Here is a 26182-nt window from a genome sequence, read left to right on the forward strand (position 1 = left end):
AGCGCTGATGGAAATGCACGTTGGCCAAGTTGTTATAAGGTGTGCATGGCAGTGTTCTGGCAAGCATTTGGAAAGGAAGGCACGAACATGCAGACACACACATGCACGCTCAGCCTCCAGACAGCAGCAGCGTGGATGGATGGAGCCACAGGGGCTGTGGTCAATAATACACACACACATACATGCAAGCTCAGCCTCCTCCCTCTATCTCTTCGCTTTCTCCTTTTTGCACACTCCAGGGTTCCACTTTCCTCTCATCATTCCCTGTATTCAAAGCTCCCTTCTTCATTCCCTCTCTCTTTTCCTCTTCTGCTCTGCCCTAACACTCTCAGACATCTCTTCTCGCACTCAATAATGCTACTCCTTGATGCATTTCCCCCCCTCTCACTCTCATTTAACCACAACCACTTCCCCTGCACTCTCTTTTCATTTTTCCCACCTATTTTTCTGCAATTGTTCCCTCCCAATTGGTCTCTCATCATTCACATTCCCAATTTCCCTCCTCATTTCTCCCTTCTCTTCTTAGCTTTTTCTTGTCTTTTTATCCCCCTGTTGCTCCCTCCCTCTCTCGCTGTGGTCTCTTACCTATCTCTTTGGCGCAGACATAGTGGTATTTATGAGAGCAGCCTCTCCAACAGCAGCTGAGGGACGCCCCCACAATCTGGCACTTGTAGCAGCTCTGGGGTTAGTAAGACAGATGGACATATGGATCAAGACCAGTAAAGAAACAAACAGTTTGACCAACAGAGGCACATTCAGAAAGGGAGAGAAAAGAGGGGAAAATGTTAAAAGTTTTCAGTAATTCTGAAAGATATTTCTTAGCATCCAAACACATGTCAGATTGGTCTAAGATTCACTGATGATAACTGCTGTCGTACCGTTTGGGCTGAGGTGTTGGCTGCCTCCTTCAGTCCGTATAGCCTTCCAGCTACCATAATTATCCCCTTGGTCCAGATGGCACAGTTTTCATGGGCCCAGTGCTCCTTAGCCTCTGCCTCCATTTGTAGCCTTTGGAACAAGCTTTCATTGCCCTCTTGGTCCGTGGGGGCTCCTGTGTTGACGGCCTGTAGCTGCTTCATCCTCTTGAACCTCTCTCGGAGAGTTAACCTTCGTAGGCCACCTTCCCGACCCGGTCTTTCCATTCTTTCTGCCCGTCGAAAACGCCAGTGATGCCTGCTGCTGCTACTGCTAACACTTCCCTCTTGAGCGGTTGCTTCTGTATTTCCTTCCGTTTCTGGGGTGCCCTCAGTCTCACTCTTTGAGGAGTTGCCCAGTTCTTCGCTGCTGCCGCTGTTGTCGTCGTTGGTCTTGTCCAACTCTTCCCTGAAGGCTTCTGTGTGTGTAATCGTCAAGATTTTCCGTGGAACCCCGTCCTCTGTGTAGTAAGGTCCACATAAATCACCTAAGTCTTTGTAGTTTGCCGGTTTCCCACACAGGCAACATGTCAGACACCTCCCAACGAGATCTTTATTTATTGTGGGTCCCTGCAGCATGGCAGCAGTGTGTGGCACTACCTTTGCAACTGTGAAAGGATTCCTCATTCTGAGGATGCCCTTTTTTCTGCGTCTCTGAAATACGACCGCATCCTCCGCCTTGTTGACTATGGCACACCAGGAAGAAAAGTCTCTTGAGTTGTTAATCCGTACATAAGGATAGAAAGACAGTTTAGACCTTTGATGGATCCATCTACGCCTGATCCTCTTCACAGAAATGGTCTCGGTCCGTTTTTCTGATACTGTCACTACAGGACCGATAACACACGTCTCCTCGTTTTCTGTGATTCCTTTTTCCCTTCTTTCCCTTTCTTGTCTTTCTTTCTCCTCTTTTTCCTCCTGTTCACATCCTGCTGCCCTCACTACTGCCTCAATTACCTCGATGGCATCTTTCATCCCGGGTTTTGGCCCGGGCTTTTTGTGGATCTTAATTGGCTTGCCAGGAATCGGCTCTGTTGAGGCTTTGCTTCTTTTCCTTTTAGCTGGGCTTGCTGATGGTTTTCTGCCTCTTCGAGGTTTATGGATGAGGTCTGTACTGGTAACCTGGGGAGTTTCTATGATGTCATCTGTGCTGATTGGCAGAGGTACTGTGGGCTCTGTGGGGTTGACCTTGTCCTCCACACTCTCCTGTTGCTCGTCTGTTTCAGTGTTAGCCTCCTCAACTAAATCTGTTTCCTCTGAAGAGGACTGGCCTTTTCTTTTCTTCCTCCTTTGTTTCAGGTGCATCTCATGGTTGTTTTTGATGGCCCTTTGCTTTGCTAGTCTTGGTGTTGTAACTATTAGACTCCCTGCTTCCAAGGCTACCACTGAGGCATCTGTACTCTCCACCATGGCCCATCGCTTCCTTTTAGTCCTCACAGACTTGGCGGCAGCTGTAGATACGCCTTCTGAGGCCTCCGGTATCCACTCACCTGGAGCGCTGTCTTCTACTGCGGCCTCTGAACTCCAGACATTATCAGCTAGAACATCCTGCTCTGTCCCTGGTTTAATATCTTCCTGTGTTGCTTCATTTTTATTTACAACCTCTTCTTCCAGCCCTTGTCTCACCCCCTCTAGTGTTGGTGCCTCTGGACTCATGTCTTGCTTTTCTCTGTCTTGTGTCACCTCCACTTTCCTCTCTCCCACCTCAAGTTGCTTCTCTCCATCTTGTTGAGACTCTATCACCTCAGTGCTGTTCGTCACAATAGACGTCTCACCTTCCTTTAAGATACGCTCAGGCAAAGCCTTGGTTGTCATGTCATCAGTCAGACTGCTGTCTAGCTGGGGGATTGGGAGGTGTTTCTTTGAGCTAGGAGATGTAATCTTCTGCACCATGGCCTCATATTTCTGTCCTCTGCCTTTGCGTGGTGGGAGAACTTTTGTTTTAGTGGGGCACTGAGGAGGCACCACGGGCGGGTCACTAGTGATGTCAGGTCCACTGGTGTTGGCCAGAATGTCTTTGGTTATGGGAGTGACCACAGGTTCTTTCTTAGGCGGCCCTCGCTTTCTTCGTGGGCCACGTGTGACCTTCTCTTTAGGTGTTTGGACGGCCTGTTCCACCAGGGCGGGCTGAGGCGGTAACGTTTTTGGTTTGGGTTTTGGACCCCTCTTTCTTTTTAATGGTGTAGAAAGTTCTGAAGTAGGTTTCCGTTTTAGTGGAAGAGGGATCTTTTCCTCAGATTGCTCAGGTGGCATGTGTGGTGTGGGTGGGTCTCCTGTAACTTCATTATCTGTGACTGCAGTCTGAATGGGGGAGAGCATTTGCTCCACAGTTATGAGCTCTTCTTCTTTAAGAGAAACATCGCTGGCTTTAAATTCTGTGACTGTCTCTGTGAGAATATCTTCACCCATATTTTTTTCTTTTTCTTTTGACAGTTTTTCCTGGGAGGGCTTCCTGGATCTCAAAACCATATTTTTGCTCTCGTTCTCTGGCGTCTTTAGCTCATGGTGTGCTTGTTGCTCCTCTTGTGTTGCTCCCTGGTTTACTTGTGATATTGTAGATTTCAGGCTCTTCCTACTCCTGCTTTGTGGCCCCACGAAAGGCTGAGTGGTTTCTTCCTGCTGCAACAATTTAGGTTTAGCAAGTGAACCTTTGGGCCGGCCCACTGGGGCCTTGATGGGTGCAGTGTCAGTGTGGGACAAAATGCCTGGAGACTTGGGTCTAGGCTTAGGTCCTGGTTTTGCACCTGGCTTGAGAGCTGGTTTTGGACCAGGTTTTGGTCCTGGTTTTAATCCAGGTTTTGACCCAGGTTTTGGTCCAGGCTTTGAACCTGGTTTGGGTCCTGGTTTTCGTTTTATAGGAGTCTCAATTTTCGGTGGCAGTTCTGGTTCATTTGGCAGAGGTTTTGGTCCCTGTTTTGGTCCTGGTTTTAGCCCTGGTTTTGGGCCAGGTTTTTGGGCTAGTTTAGGCCCTTGTTTTGCACCTGGTTTTGACCCTGGCTTTACACCAGGTTTTGGCCCTGGTTTTGGCCCAGGCTTTGAACCTGGCTTTGGGCCTGGTTTTCTTTTTACATGAGGTTCGGCTTTAGGTGGCAAATCTTGTGCGTTGAATGAGCGTGTGCACATTCGTGAACGAAAACCATCACTTAGCATTTTGGGAGTCTGACTCACAATAGATTCCTGATGGGCTAGATCCATTTGATCTGAGAACAGCTCGGTTTTGCTTGGAGGCATGCTTGTTTTCTGTGTGTGTGAGTGGCCTCCTTCCTCTTCCTTTTCCCCCTCCCTCTCCAAGCTTAGCTGTTGCCTGATTCCCACACCTGAATGCATGATTCTTCTTCTGCCCCTGGCATGCTTACGTCCAAATGCCCTCGGCTGAGCAGATGGAGCCACAGGTTCTGGTTTGGCCAAAGGAGTTACAGCGCTGGAACAGCTGATGCCTGGTTCCATGTCCTCGTCACCTTTTTTCGGGGAAGGTGGAGTGTCTGCCCAGGAGGGGGCTGAGGGAAGTATTGACTTCCCTGGTAGCTGAGGAGAGTCTGGCTCCAGCACTTTAGCGTCACTGTGATCAATATGATCCCTGGCCTGAGATGGAGGTGTTGCCTTGTCATTGAGAGCAGAGAAGACTGGCATAGCAGACTGAGGCTGAGGGGCAGTGTCACCAATTGCTGACTCCATTTCAGAGGCATCTGCTGCGGCCGTTACTGCTGCTGAGTTTGGATGGGCAGGTCCCCCTGCAAACTCCTTGTCAGAATGGAGCTCAGCAGTCTGGCTTTCTGTCTTGCTGCCAATATCCCCAGACATCTTTTCTAATTCATCTCTTTTATTCATGTGCTCCTCTTTCAATGACTCGGTCAATTCCCCACCCTTCCCCAGTTCCTCCCTCACCTCTACAGACAGAGGTGGTGAAAGGGAACATTTCTCTTGTTTCTCTGTTTCTTTTTGTTCCTCTGCATTGGTTTTCTCCTTTTCTCTCTCTTCCTCTTCACCCTCTCCTTCATTGTCCAGGTCTCTTGTGTCTCTCTTGTCTGAGACACAGTCTTCCAAGGCCTCAACTTGAGGAGTTGGAGACGTGTTTTCTGAGCTGTCCTCCTTCCCTGTGGAGTATTGATCCTGCTCAAGGTCACCCCTGGAAATGAATGGCAATGTTTTCACTGAGCTCTCAGATGCAGTTGGAGACTCAGATTTGTATGTCTCTGATTTCATCTCCTGGCCAAAATGATCTTTGTGGCTGGAATCAGACAGAGCTGCCGGTGACTGTTCAACCGAGTCTCCTGCATTAGGTTCATATTTAGTCTGGTACACTGTCTCCTCATAGCAGTAGGCTTTTCCTGTCCCCTCTTTGTTTATTTTGCTGTAAACATCTGGACATTTCTCTTCATCTGACCATTTTTCTAGCTTCTTTCCACATTTTGTCGTGTCCACATCTCTCTCACTCTTGTGGTCAGGCGTCTTCTCTGTTGTCAATTCTTCTTTATCAGAAGATTTCTCTGTCCAGGCCGATTCTTCGAAATTCTCTTTGACAGGCTCATTGATGTGCTGCATATCAGAGGGAGAATCTTGTTCTTGCTTCATGGGACTGGGGATTGTAATGCTTGTTGGAGATCTCTCGTCACTAATGCTCTTCACTGGAGTGCTCATGCCATCTCCTCCCTGCCCTGATTGACATCTAGCAGGGTCAGGGGTGAGGTTGTGCAGACCTGAGTCGCCAGACCTGGTAGACATGTCATCGGGAGATGCCATGGAGCATGAAGAGGCTGTGTCGACGCTGAGCTGTGTGTTGTTATGGGCCTGGGCTGGACTTCTGCCCTGGCCAAAGTAGTAGTAGCCCCTGTCCAGCGGTTCATCGCTGCTGCTGGAGTAGCCACCCTCATGGATTTCCATGGGCAGCGGTTGATGCTGTGGGGTACAGTAAGCATCCTGTATAGGTCCCCCACCCACACTGCCACCACTGTCTGGATATGGAGGACTTTTGTATTCCTCACCCTTTTTGGATGATACTGCACTTCCAGCACTGCTGTTGCTCCCGCCACTGCTGCGCTTACTGCCTTTTTTGTTTGCAACCAGGGCCTCTGAAAGCAGGAGCTGCTGTACATTATTAGAGATGCTCTCCACCTGAGAGGTGAGAGCATTCAGACTCCACAAGCTGGGGTTTGACAATAGCTTCTCTGAGAAGCGTTCTTTCATTGTGGGGACCTGCGGTGTTGTGGAATAGCTGTGCGGTATGCTGGGTGAGGGGTGTGAGCGTGGGGGCATCAACATAGTGTTGGCACTGGCTTGTTCCTGCATGCCAGCTGAAGATGATGAAGAGGAGGAGGCTGCTCCAGGGGTCATAGGTGGCTGGCTATACTGGAATGACTCTGGATTGGTCATTAACGGTGAAGGGGTGGAACTGTATGAAGGGGAACGCCCCACAGATCGGGCTGGGGAGTGGCTCGAGGAGGGGCTACAAGTCTGATAATACTGTTCTGGGGACCTGACAGGCAACTCTGAGAGACAGTAGTTTTGTTGGGCTTGGCTATAGTGTTGGTATTTTGGATGGGGTTCCTGGGGGTTGGTCATGGGCTGCTGCTCGTAACCTCTGGAGGGAGGCTGCTGATATCCGTAACTGTTTTGGCTCGACCTGTAGGCCCCCTGCTTCAGATTGCCATGGCTGCTCATTTGTCTGCCATACTGAGAACCTGGAGGCAAGTTGTACCCTTTGTAACAGTGGGCCATAGGGCTGCACTTTTCCATGTATGTAGATGGAGAGGGTGAGTGCTGCGGGTAGTGTAGGTGACTCTGGGGATACATGAGAGGTGAAGGGGAAGGGTTGGGAGGATGGGGCTGGTGGTGGGGGCTAGTATAGACAGGGGTAGAGGGCTGGTGGCACTGGGTCTGGGAGTGGCCCAGCATATTCTGCTCCATGTACTGGGAGGAACTAGGTGCAGGAGTACCACTAGACTCCAAACGTCCAACCATTTCCTGCTCATACTGTGCTAACTGCGCTGGGTCCTCCCACTTCTGCTGGAGGTGGCCCTCACTCATATATTGGGCTGAATAAGTTCCTGGGCCCATGTGATTACTGTAGCCCCCGGGACCCTGCAGGTGCTGACTGGGATTCGGTGGGGGCACTTTGCTTCCTCTGAATGATTTCTTTGCTTGTGAGGGTGCTGAGCCCCCATTTCCACTCCCATTTCCTCCGCCATTTCCTGGGTAACCAGCGTAGGCTTGCTGGCTGTAACAGTCCTTAGGTCCGCCTCCAATTCCTGGTCCTCCAGTTGTCGGCATGCTTGTCGGGTTTGCCAAGGAATGTGCCTCGTAGCCTGACCTGGTGTGCCCCGGGCCTGGGCCTGGATGTGGACCGGGTCCTGGGTGCGGGTGTTGTGGATGGGGATGATGCGGGTGTTGCCGGTAGGTCTCCAGGCGGGATAATTCATGGGGCTCCTGCTGGTAGCAGGGTTGGTTGCTGTGGTAACCACCGCTGCGCTCACGGAAGGACTGCATAACGTTCTCCGTCTGTAGCCAGAGCAGGGAGGGGGAGGTGAGGTGAGACGGGAAAGGGGAAAGGGGGGGTTGGGGGTTCTGGAGGCAGGGAGAGAGGGAAAAGTGAGAAAAAGAAGAAATGATGAGGGTTAGTGCTGCTGAGCCTGGAGTTCAGCTATTCTGCATCTTCTCCTTTGATATTCAGTGTCTAAATCTATTTTTACTTTCACCTGGAGTCAAAGGAAAGTTCTCCCTTTCTATGAGAAACTAATGATGACAGTTTTTGTACTCCGGCTCACAAACATTCAGACACACAGACACAGGTACATGCACCGATCACTCCTTAAATATATTCACTTCATCATCATAACATGATTACCAGTGTTGGGCAAGTTACTTTGAAAAAGTAAATAATTATAGTTACTAGTTACTTCTTCAAAAAAGTAACTGAGTTAGTAACTGAGTTACCAGATTCTAAAAGTAATTAATTAGTTGAAAAGTAACTATTGCGTTACTTGCCTCTGGGGTCCAGGGTATAATTGGCCATTTTAACCACTTTTGATTTTACCTCGACATTTCACCTTTAACAACTATTTACTTTGCCTTGTTTGGTATCATTCTTTTCAGCACAACCTCACGTGTCTGAATTTACAGTTATGTTTTCATTTTGATATACTGTATTAACACAACTGATCTAAAATCAGACAAAAACATCAAATCCGATAAAAAAAAGTGATATTTTCACTGAAACAACCACAAACATGTTCATTGAATCATATTTCATAACCTCAAATGCAAATATAAATTGTGAATTTTAAAATCATATGCACAAGTTTTGCACACAGCAAGTTATTTGCAGCCATTTACCTTTTACTCTTTTTTTATAACCATTTCAAACTATTTACAGAACAATCAGCTGTTCTGCATTTTATAAGATGCCACACAAATTATTTGTGCCACTCCAAAAAAAAAAAAAAAATTCTGTCCACTATAAAGGAGAACATCACAGCCTGATACCTGCAGGTCTGACAGCAGCAGGTGCATCACTCCTGTTTTCTACCTGGAGACAGCAGTCACCTCATTGTTCTGACACACAACACAAAACTATCCACAACACTACACACTAACTACACAAGACAACACATGAACTACACACTCCAAACATGCTAAACGTCACAAATCTCTCACATCTCAAAACTTGCTCTCTCTCTTTTTCTGTTCTTTCTCGCTCTCTCTCTCTCTCTCTCTCTCGCCGTCACTCCTAAAACTTCCCCCTCTTCCCTAAACAGATTTTGATTGGTCAACATGGTGCATTTTTCCACCAACACGAACGTGTTAGGGTCCCTGGGTCGTTGACCCAGTGTTTTGTGTTTTTGGTTCTTTGATTTTGGTATTTCATTATATCATTATATTCTAGCTTTGCTTTACGGGTTTTAGTTAAGGTTCTCTGGGTGGGGTTTGGTTAGAGTTTTAGTGTTCTGGTTTTCTGTCTGTGTAATCCTTAGTTGCTGTCTCCCCTGTCTGCCCTGGTCCCACGTCTCTGTTCCCTCTGTTGTAGTGACTGCATGTGAGTCTGTGTCTTTTTTTCAGTCTCTGTTATGTTTCCTGTTTTACTTTGAAAGTCCATGTCTCATGCTAATGTGTCTGGTTTTGCTTCCTTTGTCTCGTTAGGCCTGATTTGCCCCAGCTGTGTTTCCCTCCTGTTACTCATTCCCTGATTGCTCCCTCTGTGTATTTAAGCCCTGTGTTTCTCTGTGTCCGTGTCGCGATCTACCGTTTATTTTGCTGTGTGTTTTGTCAGTCCACCGGTGTTAGTTTATTTTGATTTTTTCCAGTTATGTTATGTTTGAGTCCAGCATTAAAGCTGTTTGAGTTTAAGTTTGTCTCTGGAGTCTGCACCTTGGGTCCTATTCCTCTCTGCACACAGCCGTCACTTAACAGAACGGGCGTTTTTTTGTTTTGTTTTGTTTTATTTTTTGGTCATAAGCAGAGAGTGCTTGCTAGCGCTGTCCTTAGACAGCAAACATGATGACAATATTGAGGAAAAAATGCGCGTATATTGTTTATCATGACTCTGGTTTTACGTGGCCTATCAACACAATTTAAAAACTGGTATATATCACCTTGTTGCTTTGTCTTTGAAGTGGTCATGTGATTGGCTTACCACGACTACTTTATTCTTCCTCAGTCAAACAGCAGCACTCATGCGATTGTTTTGCCCCCTAGCTCCAGGTGTTGTGCCAAAAAGTGATTGTCTGCCAGAAAGTGATACTGCCCCCGACGGGAGCGCGCCAGCTGCTTAAAGCTGTAGGCTACAAGCTACTTCCGTGCAACTGATATGATACGGTAACTGAACTATATTATATCGATTCTGTTATTGTCTAAATTACTTACATAGCTACTTCCCAACTGATATAAGATGCGGTAAGACTGAACACAGCTTCAACCGTCTGTTTGTTGAAAAATAGTAACGGACCGCATTTTCTTGTTAGTAACGGTAACGGCGTTGTAACGATAGGAATAGTAATTAGTTAGATTACTCATTACTGAAAAAAGAATCGCCGTTATTTGTAATGCCGTTATTCCCATCACTGATGATTACACAACAATAACTGTGTTGTAGATTTCTTAGAATACTACCAGCTGCTAACTGTTGTTCATACGTGAAGAAATGTGCATATATCTGTGTGTCTCCTGGATCTTTTTTTCAGTCTTTTCACGATGAAAGGTGTCGCACTGAACTTTTGAAATCAGCTATTTATTTATCATATAAATAAATAATGTTTGTACGGGTGTGGGTGAAGATGCAGGCGTGCATAAGCGAAGCCAGGCACGTGTTCACAGACTGCAGGTAGGCGGGATAATAACAATGATGTGTGTTTAACGTTTTTAGGAGATTATTTGTAACCGTTTCAGGTCTCAAAACACGATCCACAAACTTCTTCTTCTCCTTATTTTCCTCAAGCTCTTCCAGAAACTACAGTTTCTTACATAAACAAGCATTGTGAAGCAATATTTTCTGGCTTGTTTTTGATGCAGCATTTCATGAAAGGTACATCCAAGCCCTCTTTTTCTCCCCGCCTCTCCTCTCCCTGCTTTCTCTCGCACAGATGCAAACTCCAATTTTCTCCAAGGGGAAGCAGGAAGTGCTACACTCTGTGTTGGTGTGCATGCTCTCAGTACACCAGAAGGGGTTTTATAGTGTTTATGTATGGTATATCTGAGCGAATGAGGGGATGTTTGCCTGTAATGTGTGTATGTGTGCATGTGATGGAGAGGTGCAGGAGGGTGATTGTTTTGTGGTTTTGTTTTTTTTCGAGGAGGGGAGGTGCTTTCCTACATTCATATAAAAGAAGAAGGAGGGGTGGAAAGTGTTCTTGCTCTTGATCTAAAAAAGGAAAAGCGTCACCTGGAGACAGAGCACTGAGCCTCTGTGAATGTGTGTGTATGCGTTTGAGTGTATATGTGTGTTTGTTGGGGAGCTTCAGCACAATATCCCTGCATTCAACCCACCCCGGGGACAGTGGTGCATCCCACCAGATGCACAGTAGCATTATTCATCACAGAAACACGGAGTGTGTGCGTGTGATAGGAGAAAGCTGTGTGCGAATGTTGCGTACATTCTTACACGTTTGTGAGTGATTTTATTGGCGTAGGTTTGTGCTGTACAGTGTAGGTGTACAGATGTTGGTACTGCTTAATTATACACAAACACAAATGCACACAGATACAGATTCCCGTTGAGGTGGTGTGTATGTGTGTTTGTGTGTGAGTAGGACACTTGTTTACACAATGACCTATATAACATGCTTGTAGAGGACAAGGACCAAGCCTACCAAGCACAGTGAATAAGATGGCCTCAAACACACTGCATTTGAGTCTGTCTGTCTCTATTCGTCTCCTCAACAGTCCACTCTCAATAAGGATTAATTGGACTTTTAACCAAATGTGTGCATGTGTATGTCTCTCTCTCACACTAAGAAGCAAATAAACCAAAGGAATGCCTTCCCCAATCAATTTACTTCACCTCCATCAGTCTTTTCTCTTGTACCCAAATGCACTCGTGCATATGCCAGTGTCTACATTCCAGGCACGTCTCTCCTCCACCTCTGTGCTGCGCCTCCTCCTTTCATAGCCATCTTCCACAGAGAACCCTGGCACTGTGGAGTTGGCCGACTGCTGCATTTATGGTTGCGCTATGCCACAGCCTCGGTAGGGGTCAGAGAGGAGAGCGAATGAAGGATGCATGCTGAGATCACCAAATCTTCCTGGTTTAGCTGTCTATCAGTCCACCTGCGTCTGTTTAGTGAGGTAGTGCTAACATTGATTTTGCTGGTGCTTGAGCGCAGAGAAAGGAGGATGAAGGTGAAGCAAACACACGTACTGCCCGCTGTCCCTCACACACACACACACACACACACGCGGAGAGGCATGCAAATTCTTTTGCTCTCTCTTCCTTCTTATTAAATAGACTGTCTTCTTGCGTTTCTCAACACAATGTTATCTGTGCTGGGAAGGTGCTCATCTCCTCCATTATTCCATCATCTCTCCCTTCTTTCTTCTCCTTTTCTCTCTTTCTCTCTCTTTGTTTTTCTCTCGCGCGCATTGAATAGAGAGGAGAATGGCAGCAAGAGGGGAAAGACAACGAGACCGAGCAAAATCGGGGGGTGGGAGGGGGAATTGAGTGTGGGGGATGCAAAAGCAGGAAAAGAGTGATAGAATGATAAGTTTGAGGATGAGGAAGATGAGGATGCAGAGGACAGAGGAGGAGCGATGATTGACTGAGTGGGCTTTACAACCTGGGCTCCTGGGAAATATGAGCTCCAGCAAACATCACACACACACACACACACACAGATGCACATACACACCGGGGTCCAATGCATGCAAAATTGTAGATGTGTGGAAACTTACTATGCAGGTCCATAATTAGCCAAATGCTTCAGCTTCACACACAAACATGAGCTGCTACAAGTGATTGATTACCGCGGAGCACTTCTCCGCTTCTTATCGAGAAAGCTTCCATCAAGGCCTTCTCTTTTTTTTTGGTGTGTTACTGTAGATTTGTAAACCATGAAGTCACCTTGTGTATGACTTTCCATATGCATTAAAAGGACGTACACAGCAGGAGTGTCCCATCTCGAGTATTAGAATGCGTCGGTCTCCAAATAAAACACATTCAGGATGGAAAGACAGAAGGGAAAGAGCGAGAGGGAGGGAGAGATGGCTGAATCGGATTTTTCCGCTGGATGGTTCATAATGTGCAGAGCTGTGACTGGTTACAGCCTTCATTCGTTTTTTATCCTCTCTCTCCCTCGCTTTCATCGCATCATCTTCAGAGGCAGCTTGAGATGGGATTTATCTCCTTTCTCTATTGCACGCACGCACGCACACACATACACACTTACACACACACACAAACACACAAAGGGAGATACAGACAGCTCTCTCTCTCTCGTTCCATCAACTGTGACTCTGAAGCACTTCTGCTTCAAATCTTTTCCTTGCACTCTGTCTGTCTGACACAAACAAACACACACAGGCACACACACACACGCATACAAAAAAAATGGCGGCATAAAGAGTGGAGGGATGGGACGTCTCCCTGTGTGTTTACCTCCCCAGTCATCTCAGTTAATTATGCATGCAGAGGCAGTTTGCTCGGGAGGTGGAGCGGCCTGGGAGGAAACACACACACACACACACACACACACACACACACACACAACACACACACACACACACACACAACACACACACACACACACACACACACACACACACACACACGCAGACAAACATATACACGCATCTCATCACAGATATTCACAAAAAGTCACACTTCACCACCACCACCGGAATCATCACAACGCAACCTAGCACCACGCACGCCAAAGCTCGGCTCACATGCTCCTCGACAACCTGACAACGCATTTGAAAATAACCCAAACATGCCATGCTCCCTGCACCCCCTTCCTCTCTTCACTGCACCACACACACACACACACACACACACACACACACACACACACACACACACACACACACACACACACACACACACACTCATGTCTAACACATCTGCCTTTAACACCCTGCTTAACACAGCACGCTCCAAAATAACACAGCAACCCACTCGGCTGCTGCTCCCAATCAGTACGCCGCAATCCCCTCCCTAATTACACACACTTCAGTACGACGCAGAGCGTTCGGATGCCTCAAACTATCACTTGGCCTCTTCAGATTTCCTGTGCGTGCCCTCCCCCTCTCTCTGTGGATGCTCTGCCCTTTAACTCCATCACCTCAGGTTCAACACACTGGACAGGTGGTCAGTCTGAGTGACAGCTTCTCTGCCTCTCTCCTCCTCTCCTGCGCAGTGTCTGCCCAGACAGTGTGGGTGGGTTCCTTCCCAAAGGAGACGCTTAGAAGATGGAAGAAGCCAATATCTGCTCTGACATTTGTCTGTGGCCCATTGTCATGACACACAGCTGGAGGTCACAGGGGTTCACCCGCAGCCAGTCACATAGATTATTGGAGGAGACATAGAAGGGGGCGGAGACCTGCAACTGACACTTATAGACAGACGGGCAGACTGATGGATAGATAGTGTTTGAGGCCTGTTTGAGACTAACTTGAAGGGCCGATTTAGAGGAAACAAGGCGAAAGCTCCTAATTGACAGTGTAGAGTTTATGTTCACGTCAAACCCAAATTTAAGTTTCAGCCAGGAGGGGGAGCCAGAGATAACACAGCCAACAGAGGCCGATTTGTGGTTTTTTTTTTTTTACAGATGTGGTTCTTTCATGTGTTATGGCATTTTTTTGGTCTTTATTGAAACTGGAGTATTCACTGTAGAAAAATCTAGTATTACATGTGCTGTAGGACGAATTGTGGCACAGTGGCACCTACTGAGAAGTCGTTGCACATGTTGGAGTCATCATTTCCCGCAAGTGTAACGCCACCCTATTGAAATTCATGTTTTACACATGTATGAATGCAGCGTTCACCGTGTGCTACATGTAAGTGTTCGAAAGCAGCCAAATGTAGACATACGAGGTTACGCTTGCCTCTGCTACTATTGAAGAAGGTCAATGAAGTTGAATGATAATTAGAAGAAAATGAATGAATAGTTAATTTTTCTTGTGTATTTTTACAAAAACAACCTAAAATTGAATCACTTAAAAATTACAGTAAAATTTGCATGGAAATTTTACCAGGGATCTGGTTTGACCAAAACTTACGTGATTAAATTTGACGGTTGGTTCAGATCCAGATGTAGATCCAGAAATTTTGTGGCATTTTATGTCAAAAAAATGGAAATACAGATCATTTAAATAAAGAAAAACTGTTAGATGTCATCTAAGTGTTCTTGTGAAAACGTATCAGACTGATCAGGAACTGCTCTTCCCATCTTGGACTGCTCTGCTAACTAGTCTGTCACCAAATTCCCTGTTTAACCAATTTCATATCCAGCAACATTTTAAGGCTGAAATGCCTCCATATCATCTAAATGTGAGTCTTGTTTAGGTTGATCTTGGAGATGACTTTGATTCCACGTAGGAATCCAGCTAATCTGAGGTCTACATTTGATGTAATTGGAGTTCATGCGTGTGCGAGATGTCGTCTTGTCTCTGGGGTTTGGGGATGACTCATCGGCATTCGCAGACATGACTCTAGACACAAATGTCTGCATGCACACATGAACTCGTGAACAGCAAGCGCACGCACTCTTCACAGAAGTTACTTAAATGCCTGGAACTGGAAGAATCGAAGCAGAAACTCTTGACTGCAGAAACGCAGACACACACACGCACACCGCTTCAGGTTCAGCGGGAAAGAATAAATAAAGGTCAGAGAGACAAAGCGAGGCAGATGTGTCTGTCTGCAAGCGAGAGAGAAATGCATCAGCCACCACAGCAATCTACTGGGAGGTTTAGGCTCAGAATCCCTATCTGGCTCTTAAGGCAGAGTGCAGAGGTTATCCCACTAGCCTATAAAATATCATTCTTTCTCTCTTCCTCTGTCTCTCTGTCTGTGGCATGAAAACAAAGACGTTCTACTCATTAGCAGTTGGACGGTGCCCAAATGTGCATCTGTGTCAATCTATTTCCCTTATTTGGCCGAAAAGCTGGTGATTGCCAATGACCTTTTCGACAGGAACAACTAAACAGTGGGACGTGTTAGGCCATAAACAACAACAATAGGGATTGCAGTCACCATAGTAACTAACCACAGAGCCAATCAGAGAAGTGAAAACCTTGAGTGGCATGAGGCAATCACACAGGCAATCCTTGTGAGCGCGTACACAGCAGTGAAAATCAGGACACTCAGACACAGATTAGTCACATGTTAGTTTTGTGCATTTTTTTTTCAATAAAAACAGTACAATATTATGTGGTCAGATATTAAAGACTATGACGCCGACATTTCTCCTTATTCATGCGCCATAGGCACATGTGCACTGATATCTTTACAGGGTCTTCATTTATTTTCTATTTGCAGCCATAACCTGACGGCCTTTCGCTTTTAATCGCATCCTGGAAAAGTAGAGGGCTCCCAGTTTGTACGTGATACTTTGACAAGTTGTGCAGAGATTTCCTTGTTCTGCACTGAATCTTTGATAACTACATATTGATTGTTTTATCCCTCACAGAGAGGAAAAACAATTTGACACGATTCAGACTCAAATCAGCAGCATTTAGTCAGCTCTGTGAGCTCTTTCGCAAATCAACTCCAATTTGACTTTATTACTTCTTATATCACTTTGTTCATTATTAATAAACTGCTTCACTTCCCTGCTGAACAATAGGCTGAAAATGAGCATGCAGGCTGTGAAAGGATAAGTCCTGGACACCTATTTCTTTTAATATCTTCTTCTTTTTTTTATAGCCTTGACCCAAAAATCATCGAACCCTCCCTTTTCCTGCTCGTCTGCACAACTCTCCTTTATCTCTTTTTCCTATCATCTATCTTTTCTTTCGCTCTGTCTTTCAGCGCGGTCACCTCCGTTGGGCAGCTGCCGTGCGTTGCCCTTTGAAGGACTAAACCTGGCTTTGTTGACATGGTAACGGAGTGATGAGACGAGTCCGAGTGGAGAAGGAGAGAGGGATGAGCGAAAGAGGGCGACATTCACACACATGCAATCAAGCACGCATTTGTAGGCTGTGCGTCTTTGGTGCAAAGGTTGTCTTGGATACGAGGCCCTGTGACAAGAATCAGGACAAATAAACCTGATTGCTCGTTACCCGTGTCCTGGTGTTTTTGTGCTCTTGTGTGAGCGAGTCATTGTCAGTGTGTAGGTGGGCGACAACAAACGAAAGTCAATGTTGGCTTGCGGAACTCTTTACTAATATGTGCAAGCGCTTAGCATGAATACATTCGTGTGTAAAAGAGGGATAGAGCCTAATGATCAGGCTTGATTGACTGCAATATTCCTGCAGTGTGTGTGTGTGCGTGTGTGCGTATGTGCACATATGCGTCTGTGTCTGGTGGACTCTAAATGACCTTGCTGGGTGCAGATTGAGTGAGAGATATAGCCACAGAATAAAAGGAATAAAGAGAAAGAAGCACTATGTGGATTCATGCTCCCACAGTGCAGGTAACCTCACCCATGCCCACACACTTCTCTGCTTTTCTGTCTCCAGGTTTCTCTTTCTCCACCTCCCTTTCCCTCTCACGCACTCACAACACACACAAGGGAGTTAGGGTCCTGTAAAGTGGGCCGCAGAGCTACTTGGTATTCCATCAGAATCCTCCAGCAAGGGAGGATTGTGGAGCAGGGGAAAGAAACGATGCAGGAGAAAGATGATACACGGGAGAAGAGGACAAAAGCAAAGCAATCAAGAACGAGCGCGTCGGGTAAGTTCTCATATGCGAGACCTGAAATCCACTTCGGCTCGCCCAAAAAGCAGGCGCAGGGAGGTAACGTACCTTCGCTTCAAGCGAATGTGCTGCTTTCTGAGGTTGAAAAACAGATGTGAAACGGCTCATATTTTGCAGTGACCCATTTTGGTTTGGCCCATCAAAGCACATCTTTCTGCCACAGACACACATACACTTACACACACACGTACGCACACACACACATCCGTCCTTTCCAGGTAATGGGGTGGAGTGCTCCACTGAAGCAGAGGGAACTGAGTTGGAGCAGGTCTGGTGTGACATCCCGGTTGGGGCTCGTGATGCGTTCCACTCCCATGTCTTTGGTCCCTCCGCTCATTTACACATGCGCTCACTCACACATGTGTAAATGTACGCAAATTCACTTGGTCTCACACATGCAGACACACACACACTGATTTGCACCTGCTCCCTCTTTGTGCCACTTCGGTTCATCTAATTGATGATGCTGTGTCACTCCTGCTGTCTCTCTAGCACACACACACATGCAAACACACACACACACACGCACACGCTTCCTCTCTGGTTCTCCTTGTCTCTGTAACCTCCAAGTTGTACCCTGTCCTCCATTGTCCTCTATCTGTCCCTGCTCTCGCCCTTTAGCTACAGTGCAGCTGCTGGTGGTGCTTTTCGTGTCTGTGTGCATTTGCCTGCCTGTGTTGTGTGTGTGTGTGAGTGTGTGTGCGTGACCTTGTCTGAGGTTAGACTTGGGCAGACTGCTCTTTGGGTTACTGAGTGCAGAGGAGTAAGTGTCTTTTTGTGTGCAGTCGCCTCAATTTTATACAAAGTATTAAGCAGTAACTCGTTTTTATTTTTGAGTGATGTGGGGATGATATTTGAGAGCTTTCAGTGGTGAGCCAATTCTTTGACTCGTTCCTGCATTCGTAATTTCAGAAGAAATGCCATACAAGCAGGCTTAAAATCAGGATTTAATCCTCATAATGACTTGGGGGATGTGAACCACCAATATTATGCTGTGCAAGCCAGTCTACCTTCCTGTTTAGCTTCAGGTTATGCATCTGTTTGTATCTCATTTTGGCAAATTGTGCTTAAAATGAGCCTAATTAGGTACGTGCAATTTTCATTTGTAATATCGGTCTCTGTGCTTGTACTGACAAATACTACCAGATTAGTTTGTTACTGAAGAAAGGTTGAAAAAGAAGAGGTTCTCATTTTGCGCCAATTAAAAAATGTCACTGAATTTATGTGACACTGAGGGCTTTGAACTGCCTTAATATGATCAATAAGCTGCGTTATTGCTTTGCAAGCTTAATTTATCGGTGAGGTTTGTCACATCTACTGCTCCATCTTCACCTAATACAGTGCTGGTGACAGGGGACAAACCACCTCATATGAACCAGGTTTTGTTGCTTTCACAGAGTATCTTTGTCTCACATCTCTCCCTCTGCCTGCTCAATAGGAAATTAAAGGCTGACACAGGCTTTCTAGGGGTTCTAGATGTGCGTGCATGCATGTGACTGTGTGTTTGTCTATATCTATCTATATCTACTCTCATCTTCAAGTTTCACAGGGCAGAATTCATTCTACTGGATCATTTTTTATGATTTCATTTCATTTTTTTATACCCATGTCTGTACTTGTGCCTCGTAATTCCCAAAAGGTGTCCTTGATGACCGGCTCTCGTTTTCCTTCTGCTTTCCCCTTCTCTCAGCTGTTACCTGAGAGCCAGACTGGGGAATACTTCCCTCCATCTGCAGACACAGACAGCCCGACACTAAAAGCAGGATAGCCACCGATAAAGCGATTGCAGATACGTGAAATGAGAGGAGGAAAGCAGAGAGCGAGGAGAAGAGTTTGATCCAATAGGGCAGAGAAAAGAAGAAGCATTGAGGTAGAGGAGAAGGGATCGTTAGAGAGAGAGAGAGAGAGTGAGATGAGGGAAGCACTGCAGCCCAAATATATGGGAGAGCAAAGCACAAATGAGGAGATATTGGAAGAAATGGAAGAGCAGCAGGGGGAAAGGTGAGGAAAATGAGAGCAAGGCAGTGAAAGAAGGGGGGAATATGATACGAGAGTATAAGAGGGGGAAGTAAAAAGACAGCTGTGTGGCGTGAAGGGGGGAAAGTGGGGTGATGTGAATGGAGGCGCAGAGTTGAGGAGAAGCGACACAGTGTGAAAGTGGGAGAGAGGGAAAGGTGCGCATGGTGAAGAATCAGAAGGAGCGATGTAAAGAAGGAAGTGGAGTGGTGAGGGAAGAGGATGTGAGACTGAGGGCATAGAGACAAGGGAGAGGAAGAGTGGGAGGGAGAGATAGATTGAAGCTGCAAGATCAAGGCAGATGTGAGGGAGGATGTGAGGGAGGAGGGCACGGGTGGAGTGACGAGGGGGATGGAGAGACGCAGGGAGGAGAGATTGTTATCGCGGGGCCGTGCTGCCTATTGATTTGCGTTAGGATAGTGGAATAACAGCGGTACAAGGAGGCAGACTCCTGCGTCATTAGCAAAGAGAGCTCTTAAGACACCCGAGTGTGCGGCGCGCACGTGCATCCATGTTAGTCTGTGACCATATGGCATCTTCGCTGCCCATATGATTAGGGCCAGGAATAGTAAAGAGCAAAACAGAGAGACAGATGACAAAGTTTAAGCACTTTGTGGGGGAGAGAGACAGACAAAAACAGATTGCAGGATGGGAAAACATATTGAGGGAGAGACCAGCAGCAGACTATGGCAGACTGAATGATGGGAAAAGAGAGAGAGGCTGGAAAAGAAAAGAAAAGAAGTGATCTGGCCACGACGTCTCAGGTGATACGCCTCTCACTCCAGGTGACAGATCTATCGGTCATTTCTCGGAGATAGATGGAGAGAGACAAAGTTGGGCCCTCGTCTTTCTCGTTCCCTTCCTTGGCGCAGTGTGATGGTGGCAGTAGAGGTGATGTGTGTGCGCGTGTGTGTGCGAGAGTGTCTCGCCAGGGACCAGGGAAGTGTGAATATGGCTGTGGAACTCTGCCAACTGAGCATGGGAGTGGGGAGGGAGGAAAAGAGAGAGAGAAAGAGAGAGAAAGGAAGACGAGGAGGAGGAAGAGGAGATGAAGAGAAGAGGGGAAGACTCCTTCCTTTGTTCTTCGTTGATGAAAGGAGGAATTGGATCCTCTACTCCCACTCACGCTTTCTCTCTTGGTGATGAGCCTTGAAGTGTTAGGGTGAGCGAATGAGGAGGGACACACACACACACATGCGCGCGCACACACTGCTGTCTTATTCCACTCAAGTTAGACCCAAATGACTCCTCGCTCACTAATTAAACTTTAATCTCCAATAGCGCACAAATTACCTGCCACGCAACTGAGCGCTGAATTACGGGGCTACGTGGAGAGAGGGAGGGATGGACAGATGAAGGCAAGGAGAGTTGGAGTGAAGGTCACACTACCTGTAGGAGAAAAAAACTCTTACACTCCCCCTGATTCTGTCTCCTGTATCGCCTCTGTCATCAGATTTTGTGTATTTATATGAGCACACATCTATGCCTGTGCTGTTTATGTGTGTATGTGTGTGTGTGTGCGTGACACCAGGGCTGTAAATGGAGCAGTCAGCTGGGACCTCTCTCTCTGAGCTAGTTAATGTTCCCTCTCACACCTGAATGTTATCTCACACACACACACACTCACACAGACACACAAAGTTGTTGCGAGCCAAGTCCTCGCATTCTCCTCTGCCTGGCCTCATTCCCATCTCTCTCTTACAGACGCAGCCTCTGCTAGGACACACACACACACACACACCGCCATTTTGTGCCACACAGCAGAGGGCAGCACAGCAGTGCGTGCGTGTGTATGTGTGTGTCACTTGGTTAATCACAAAGAACTAACGATAATTACCACCATTTTCCTACCTGCCTCTTTTCCAAGCCTGACTCTCAGCTTGTGTTTGTATGCATGCACAAGAGTCTGTGTGTGCATATATATGTGCGCGCCCGTCTTTCTGTGGATGGCATCACTGATCCGCTGGCAAGCAAAAAATACTGACATGAAATCCTAAAACAGCTCCAACGTGCCACATTTACAGTTCACATACGCTTATCAGCAGCAGCAGCAGCTATACAGCCTGCCTGGACAGCGGCAGCAACAGTTGAGGTCACAGAGGACAGAGAAATGAAGACATGACTCACTAATGACTGGCGAGGTTGACGTCTCGCGTGCTTTCTAATTTGCTCTGTAGATGCATTTCCAAGAATGCCTCATAAGCTAAGAACCATGACGGTCAGGTAGAACATGTGCTAAAAAAATATGCAACGCTAACCAATTTAGAATGCTAAAGCGATAAGACAGAACATGCAGAAAGAGATTAATTTTCATTGAAAACAGTAAAGAGCGCGGCCATGCATGAAACATCAAACTGTGACAGCGCCATTGATCATTCTTAGTGCTGTTACGGTGTTTTAAGGCCGATCTTTTCCTTTAATCCACACGCAGGTGGTGAGTGGGGCTGACTTCAACCAAATTAGCCATCATAGAGGCCCCATTTTGTAGATTAACTGCTGCTACTGCTGCTGCAATATCCCAGGATGAAATTATTAAGTAAATACTGCAGCGCTAATGCAGGACCAGGGAACTGAGCATACGCTACGCGGTGAACGCTTTTATCTTAACTACCTAACGATGCCAGAGAGTGCATATATTCCTCAGCCTAGCTCTCGCCAGCGGGAATTAAAACCCTTAAACTCGGAGCTTGTTGGTGTCATCTGTGCAGTTAAGTCCGTGCCTGGAACAAAAGAGAGAGTAACTACACGTGTCACAGTTTATGTCAGGTCTCGGAGCACTACGCTGAAGGGTGTCTTCACTGTGCGTATTACCCACAGCTGGTGGCGAGGTTCGCAGTGGGGAACATCGGGGGACAATCAAGGATATGCCCGTCATGCAAGGATGGTGGTGTGTGTTTTTTGTGCGCAAGCAGGTGTGTCTGTCCTCTCTGCAAGTGTGTGTGTGCAGTGCCCGCCATGCGTGACTAGACAGAGTCAGGTGTTCTGGGAGGGGCATTGGCACAACAATGTGCCCATATGCTTTTTGACTGAGTGGCAGGCATGGGGAGGGCACAGCGAGCGAGGAGGGATCTGCACTATGCCTGCGGTGCATGACTTCATCCCTCCTGCAGAAAGAAGGGGGATTTGGGACTAAGTGTAGCTGACTGACTTAGAGGGTGTGAAGGGATGCTGCTCTGTGGAAAGGAGGAAGAGCGTGGAAAAAAAGAGAGCCGCAGACACAAAATGAATGAAGCCTGAGGTGGAAAACATTGAAAGCAAATGAATGACAGAAATTAATCTCTGCAGACTTCAGTGTTGCTCATCTTAGTTTCCTCGACCTGCATGTATCCACACTCTATGCTCATTTTGCCTGCTTGCTTTGCACTACATCTTTTCCCAGAGCCTCTGTTTGACTCATGGACTCCAAATATGAACTTTAGTAATGATCCATCAAAATGCATATGTTAAGTAGCTTAAATCTTTTTGCATTAAGCTCACAAGACAGTAGTATGAGTGTGTTAGTGGTATGTGTGTGTGTTTGGGAGCTGAGCTGACACTCTGCCACAAAGCAGTTTGGTGAGGGGATACAGCGGCAGCTATGCGCACTGCTTTGGAAACACTTGAACACACACACGCTGAGCATCAGCCTCTCGCTCTCTGTCAGTTATAAACACGCACATTTTGAAACCTTTAGGAACCTGCATTCGGCTCGTGAGGATTCACAGACAGCGAATGCGCAAACTTGCAAATTCGAGTGAACCTACGCAGACTCACCACGCCAGTAAAGCGTGAAAAGCAAATGAGGCCATTGCATCTTCCCAAGTCCCTCAGCAGAAGGCCCCCCCATGCACATCTGCACAGAGGGTGGTGTCTGGTTGCTTTATCACCTCTGAATGTGGGCAATTTGATAGGTGGTGGTTTGACATTGAGACAAAGTGAATCTGTTTACGTGGATTTGGTCAAAGTTTCCATTTGCATCTCCTGTGTTTTCTTGTCTGTGCCTCTTTGTTTGTGTTTACGATTGTTGTTTTAGCAATTTCCTGTTTTATTTTTGTTAATTCCACCCTGCCACTTCCTGTCTTTGTCTTTTTCCCCTCCTTTGGGATTGTCTTCCCCGCTCACATTGGTTTCACCTGGGCCCTATTCCAGGAAGCAGGTTGAGGTAACAACTATGAGTTTGTTGAACACGCTTCTTGGAATAGGGCCCTGCTCCTTGTTTACCTTTTAGGTCCTCACGAGTATTTAGCCACCCATTTGTCTATTTGTCTTGTGTCTCCACCTGTTCGCTTCTCCAGCCATGTCCTCACTCATTGCCCAGTTGATTTCATTCGCTCACTGTTATTTCCTTGACTTTCAGTTTTCCTTTTTGTTGGACTTTTATTGGGCTTTCCAGACATTTCCCTTCAACACCTTCTGTTCACACCTTTATGCACATTCAAAGGTTTCTCCTCAACCTACCGGCTCCAGATTCTGGTCCAAATGTCAACATCAATAAATCCATATCATCTGCTCCACTCAGCAACTAATCTACAGCCAGTAACTGCCAAGTTTTCCTTCCTTGCAACAGAGATCTAGTCGCCTTAACGTAGACCCATGAAAACACCCAAGACAAAACTGCTTCTGCCATCTAGTATCAGTGTGTTTTGACAGTCAGGCATCTCGCTCTGTGCAGCATTTCAACATCAATAAACCGTTAACAAATGTTAATTCTGGGACATTAGTGTACCGCTGATAAACAAACTGCTGAGAAGATTGGCTGCATTTTCCAATGTGTGCAACGGGGTTGAATTTCACAGAAAATGTGCTGGCCCACTTTACTCCAAGAAAGAGTTGCTCCTCTTCCAGCAAAAAAAAAAGAAAAAAAAAGAAGCGGAGAACTGAAGCATTCTGAGTTTCTCGCAATGGCAGATGGTGGAAAGAGAGACGAGCTGATGGAAAAATCCCTTCCAAGATGTTTATTCTTTTCAGTAAAACGAAAGAGAAAACAAATGCATATGGAGGGAGGAGGAGGAGGTGGAAAGGAGGAGGAGGTATAAGCAGCCACATCTTATTTGTCAGCAGAATAAGTGGGGCTTGTGGAAAACGTGGGGATATATTTTTTTTAAAAGCAGTGCATCTAACAACAAGGCTGCTTGAGGTTTTGTGATGTTTTAAAGACTTGATCATAAATGCATCAATTACATTTTAAGCCTCAAAGTTATGCTGTAAACAATGTAAGAACTTTAAGCTGTTAGAGATCCTCTGCATTCAATCTACGAACCTGTAAAGTGCGGAAATGTTTGTCCTCGTGTGTTAAAGCCAGATTTATCAGTGCCTGATTGGAGCATGCCAGCAGCGATCGCTTCCTCTTTTCGCCCCTTCTCTATCCTTCACTGCTTCCTCTTTTCATCCCCTGCCCATTTCTTTCCCCTCTTTGCTGCCCATCCCTACCTGTCTCATTTGCATAGGATGCCTTATTTGCATACATATGAGCTAAAGAGAAAGGGGATTTGTGCGCGAGAGAAAAAAGAGGAGGAGAGGTGAGATATGCAGGCAGGCCGCCGCTGATTAAAAGAAATGAAAAAGAGCCCTTTCAGTGGGAAACTGCAAGCGCAACCTCTCCCTCTCTCTCTCTCGTTCCCTCATTTTTTTACCCTCTTTCTTTCAATTCTGTTCTCGCCCTTTAGGTCACACCTTAGAGAGCTCCCGCAAAGACCCCATTAACGTGAAATATCAGGCCGAGAGACAGAAAGACTCAAGATGGTAAAACAGAGCAGATAACTGGTAAAAGATTGGATGAAACGTGGGCTAAGCAAGACGAAAAAGAAGGAGAAAAAACAAAGCAACCAAGCGATAACTGATAGATAAATATAGCAGAGGAGCTTGTACACATCGCCCATCCATTCCCTGCAGCAGCCTGGCTTGGTGTTGTTGTTGCTGTGGTGGCAATGGCTGGTTCCCTCAGCGGAGATAAACTGATTGGCTGTGAAGTAAAGCCCCCCTTTTTGTACGCCCTGCGGGGCCAGCTCTTTCCCTCTAGGAAGGACATACCATGACAGGCCACTCCCCTTCAAATGTGCACACACATACACGTTAAATATGTACAGGGACTCTAAAAATACAGCAGGACGTCCTCGTGTCTTTAATAAAGATAAACTGAGAGATAAACTGAGAGAAAAGTGTACAGAATTCTTTATATTCAGACGTTAAAAACAGATAAACAAGTACGACTTGGGACGACAGAAAACTGTTCAAACAGGCGCAAAACATGCACACACACAGACACCCAGCAGCCACTATCATATTAACAACCTCCATCCCTCCCCCTCCTTGTCTCCACATCAGGCCAACCCAGATGCATCCCATACAATCTGTCCCTGATTGCACACAAACACTCCAGCTGCCCTCTAAACGTGCGCACACACACACACACTTCTGAACACACCCACACACACAAACAGGCGTATTTATCCTGATCGAGCTCGCTAATTGCATGCGTCTAATAACCTGGTGGAGATAGAAAGCAGAACAGTGCTCTCTCTTGTCTCTCGTCTCTCTGTAGACAGAGTCCAGACGTGAGGCAACTGCAGAAGCCGGGGATATGAAAAGGCAGCAGGAGATAGGAGGGGTACAGGCGTAGATGTGTATGTATGTTTGTGTGTATTTGTGTGTATCTATGTTAGTGTGCGTTCGTCCTCTGCTCTTTGTTTGATCTTTCCACCCAGGCCTGAAATGCTGCAGCACACCAGGAATAATAACTTTCCTACGACACAAGTGCACATTATCAGACCGAATACATGCGCACATACAAAATACAGCACCCATCCCGCTGCATACACAAACCTTGCCTCGCTGATAACGGTCTTTAAATGTTTGTGTTTGTGCGGTGCACGCACCCCAATGCGATCATTCATGCGTGAGCCATCTCCTGTGTATTATCAGGACCGGGTGG

The 26182-nt window shown here is 46.5% G+C and overlaps 1 protein-coding gene across 1 annotated transcript in view; it reads right to left on the bottom strand.

Moving 5' to 3' along the window:
• The window catches only part of LOC102294054 (retinoic acid-induced protein 1), a 55634-nt gene that overhangs the window by 6045 nt on the left and 23407 nt on the right, over positions 1 to 26182 (bottom strand). The window contains exons 2-3 of the mRNA XM_005925448.2: positions 879 to 7475; positions 586 to 679 (exon numbers count right to left, since the gene is read on the bottom strand). Of these exons, the coding sequence (XP_005925510.1) occupies positions 586 to 679; positions 879 to 7397 (6613 nt within the window). The 5' untranslated portion in view covers positions 7398 to 7475. The remainder of the gene's footprint in view (positions 1 to 585; positions 680 to 878; positions 7476 to 26182) is intronic.

The sequence above is a fragment of the Haplochromis burtoni genome, unplaced genomic scaffold (genome assembly GCF_018398535.1).
Source record: "Haplochromis burtoni strain Fernald_Lab_line unplaced genomic scaffold, NCSU_Asbu1 Contig_81, whole genome shotgun sequence".
In the NCBI taxonomy this organism is placed as follows: domain Eukaryota; kingdom Metazoa; phylum Chordata; class Actinopteri; order Cichliformes; family Cichlidae; genus Haplochromis; species Haplochromis burtoni.